The following is a 1,528-nucleotide window of genomic DNA, read 5'->3' on the forward strand; positions in this document are numbered from 1 at the left end:
ATGTTTTTCAAAACTTAACTCCCGACGAGTTGGTCACTCTTCGAAAGTGTCAAAGTGCGATAGATTCAGAGAGGAACTATCAATAACACACGCCAACTCGAATGATATGAGAATCGACTCGAGAGAGTGATTTTTAACAAAGAAATTTGTTTATCCATATATTTTGAAAACACCATCTTGTCACTATTACACAGTGTAATTTGGCCTGGTCAAACGATTCAAAAACCGCGTGGATGGGTTTTCCCAAAGAACGGAATGCAGTTGAAAATCGGTGTCCCAAATCGAGTCAGTTTTCAGGAATTTGTGGGACAAGTAAAGCACACTGATGTATTCAAAGGATACTGCATTGATGTGTTCACATCTGCTCTAAACTTACTGCCATATGTTGTGCCATATAAGTTTCAATCGTTTGGAGACGGTCTCCAAAACCCAAGCAACATCAAGCTCGTACGCTTGATAAATGCTGGTGTGAGTATTTCTTTCCAAATAAAAGACTCTAAAATGCTTTGGCAAACTAGCTAATAAATTAGATGCTAGCCGATAAACTAGTCACGTTTGATATAAACTAGTTGATAAGCTAGATGAGATATAAAAGGCCTTGAAGAACATGATGAAAATTTAATTGGAAAGATATAAGGGGCATCAGTAGAAAAGAAAAATATGGAAAAATGGCTAGATTATGGGTAACCAAGCGAAGGGTTCTGAAAAAATAAGCTATCTTATGGTTACCAAATGAGCCAGAGTGATGTAAACCAACATGGTAGATTTTCTTGTTAAACTTTTTGAAGTTTCCTAAATCTAATGCAGGTTTATGATGCTGCGGTGGGTGACATTGCTATTACTACGAATCGGACACGACTAGCCGATTTTTCACAACCATTTATTGAATCCGGTCTTGTTGTAGTGGCACCAGTTAGGCGGTCGAACTCTAGTACTTGGGCTTTTCTTAGACCGTTTTCTCCGTTAATGTGGTGTGTTTCGGGACTCTTTTTCCTAGCGTTGGGAGCCGTTGTATGGACTCTAGAACATCGTATAAACGATGAATTTCGAGGACCTCCTAAAAAACAGATCGTCACAATTATATGGTAAGTGCTTGTCTCTATGTATTTTTGCTCTAAAGAGTACACTAAGGAGAGAACTGTGTATGGATTAAGCTGTCTGTCTGAATTAGGCTAAACTGTTGTTTGTTTATTGCATGTTTAGCTTTTCAACTTTGTTTTCCTCCTACAGTAAGTGTTCTTTTTTACTTTCAGAAAGTTCTTTTGCTCTTTTCAGAAATGATCAATGTGTGATCTTACTTGATCTTGGTTTATGCAGGAGAAAATACGCTGAGCACTCTTGTTCGTATCGTTGTAATTCTATGGTTATTCGTGGTTCTTATAATAAACTCAAGCTATACTGCTAGTTTGACTTCAATCTTAACGGTACAGAAACTTTCTTCGCCTATTAAAGGCATCGACGGTTTGATGGCAAGCAAAGATCCCATCGGGTACCAAGAGAATTCGTTTGTGCGTAACTATCTTGTTGG

The 1,528-nt window shown here is 38.0% G+C and overlaps 1 protein-coding gene across 1 annotated transcript; it reads left to right on the forward strand.

Annotated features, from left to right (window-relative positions):
• Positions 1-189: 189 nt before the first annotated feature.
• Positions 190-1,520, forward strand: LOC112505579 (glutamate receptor 3.3-like; the record flags this gene model as incomplete). The annotated part of the gene is made up of 4 exons (XM_025109467.1): positions 190-468; positions 808-1,085; positions 1,198-1,229; positions 1,318-1,520. Coding segments are annotated over 4 exons (792 nt in total), but the record flags the coding sequence as incomplete, so codon positions are not given.
• Between the last annotated feature and the right edge of the window lie 8 nt (positions 1,521-1,528).

Source organism: Cynara cardunculus, unplaced genomic scaffold (genome assembly GCF_001531365.2).
Source record: "Cynara cardunculus var. scolymus isolate 2C unplaced genomic scaffold, CcrdV1 Un_Scaffold_12386, whole genome shotgun sequence".
In the NCBI taxonomy this organism is placed as follows: domain Eukaryota; kingdom Viridiplantae; phylum Streptophyta; class Magnoliopsida; order Asterales; family Asteraceae; genus Cynara; species Cynara cardunculus.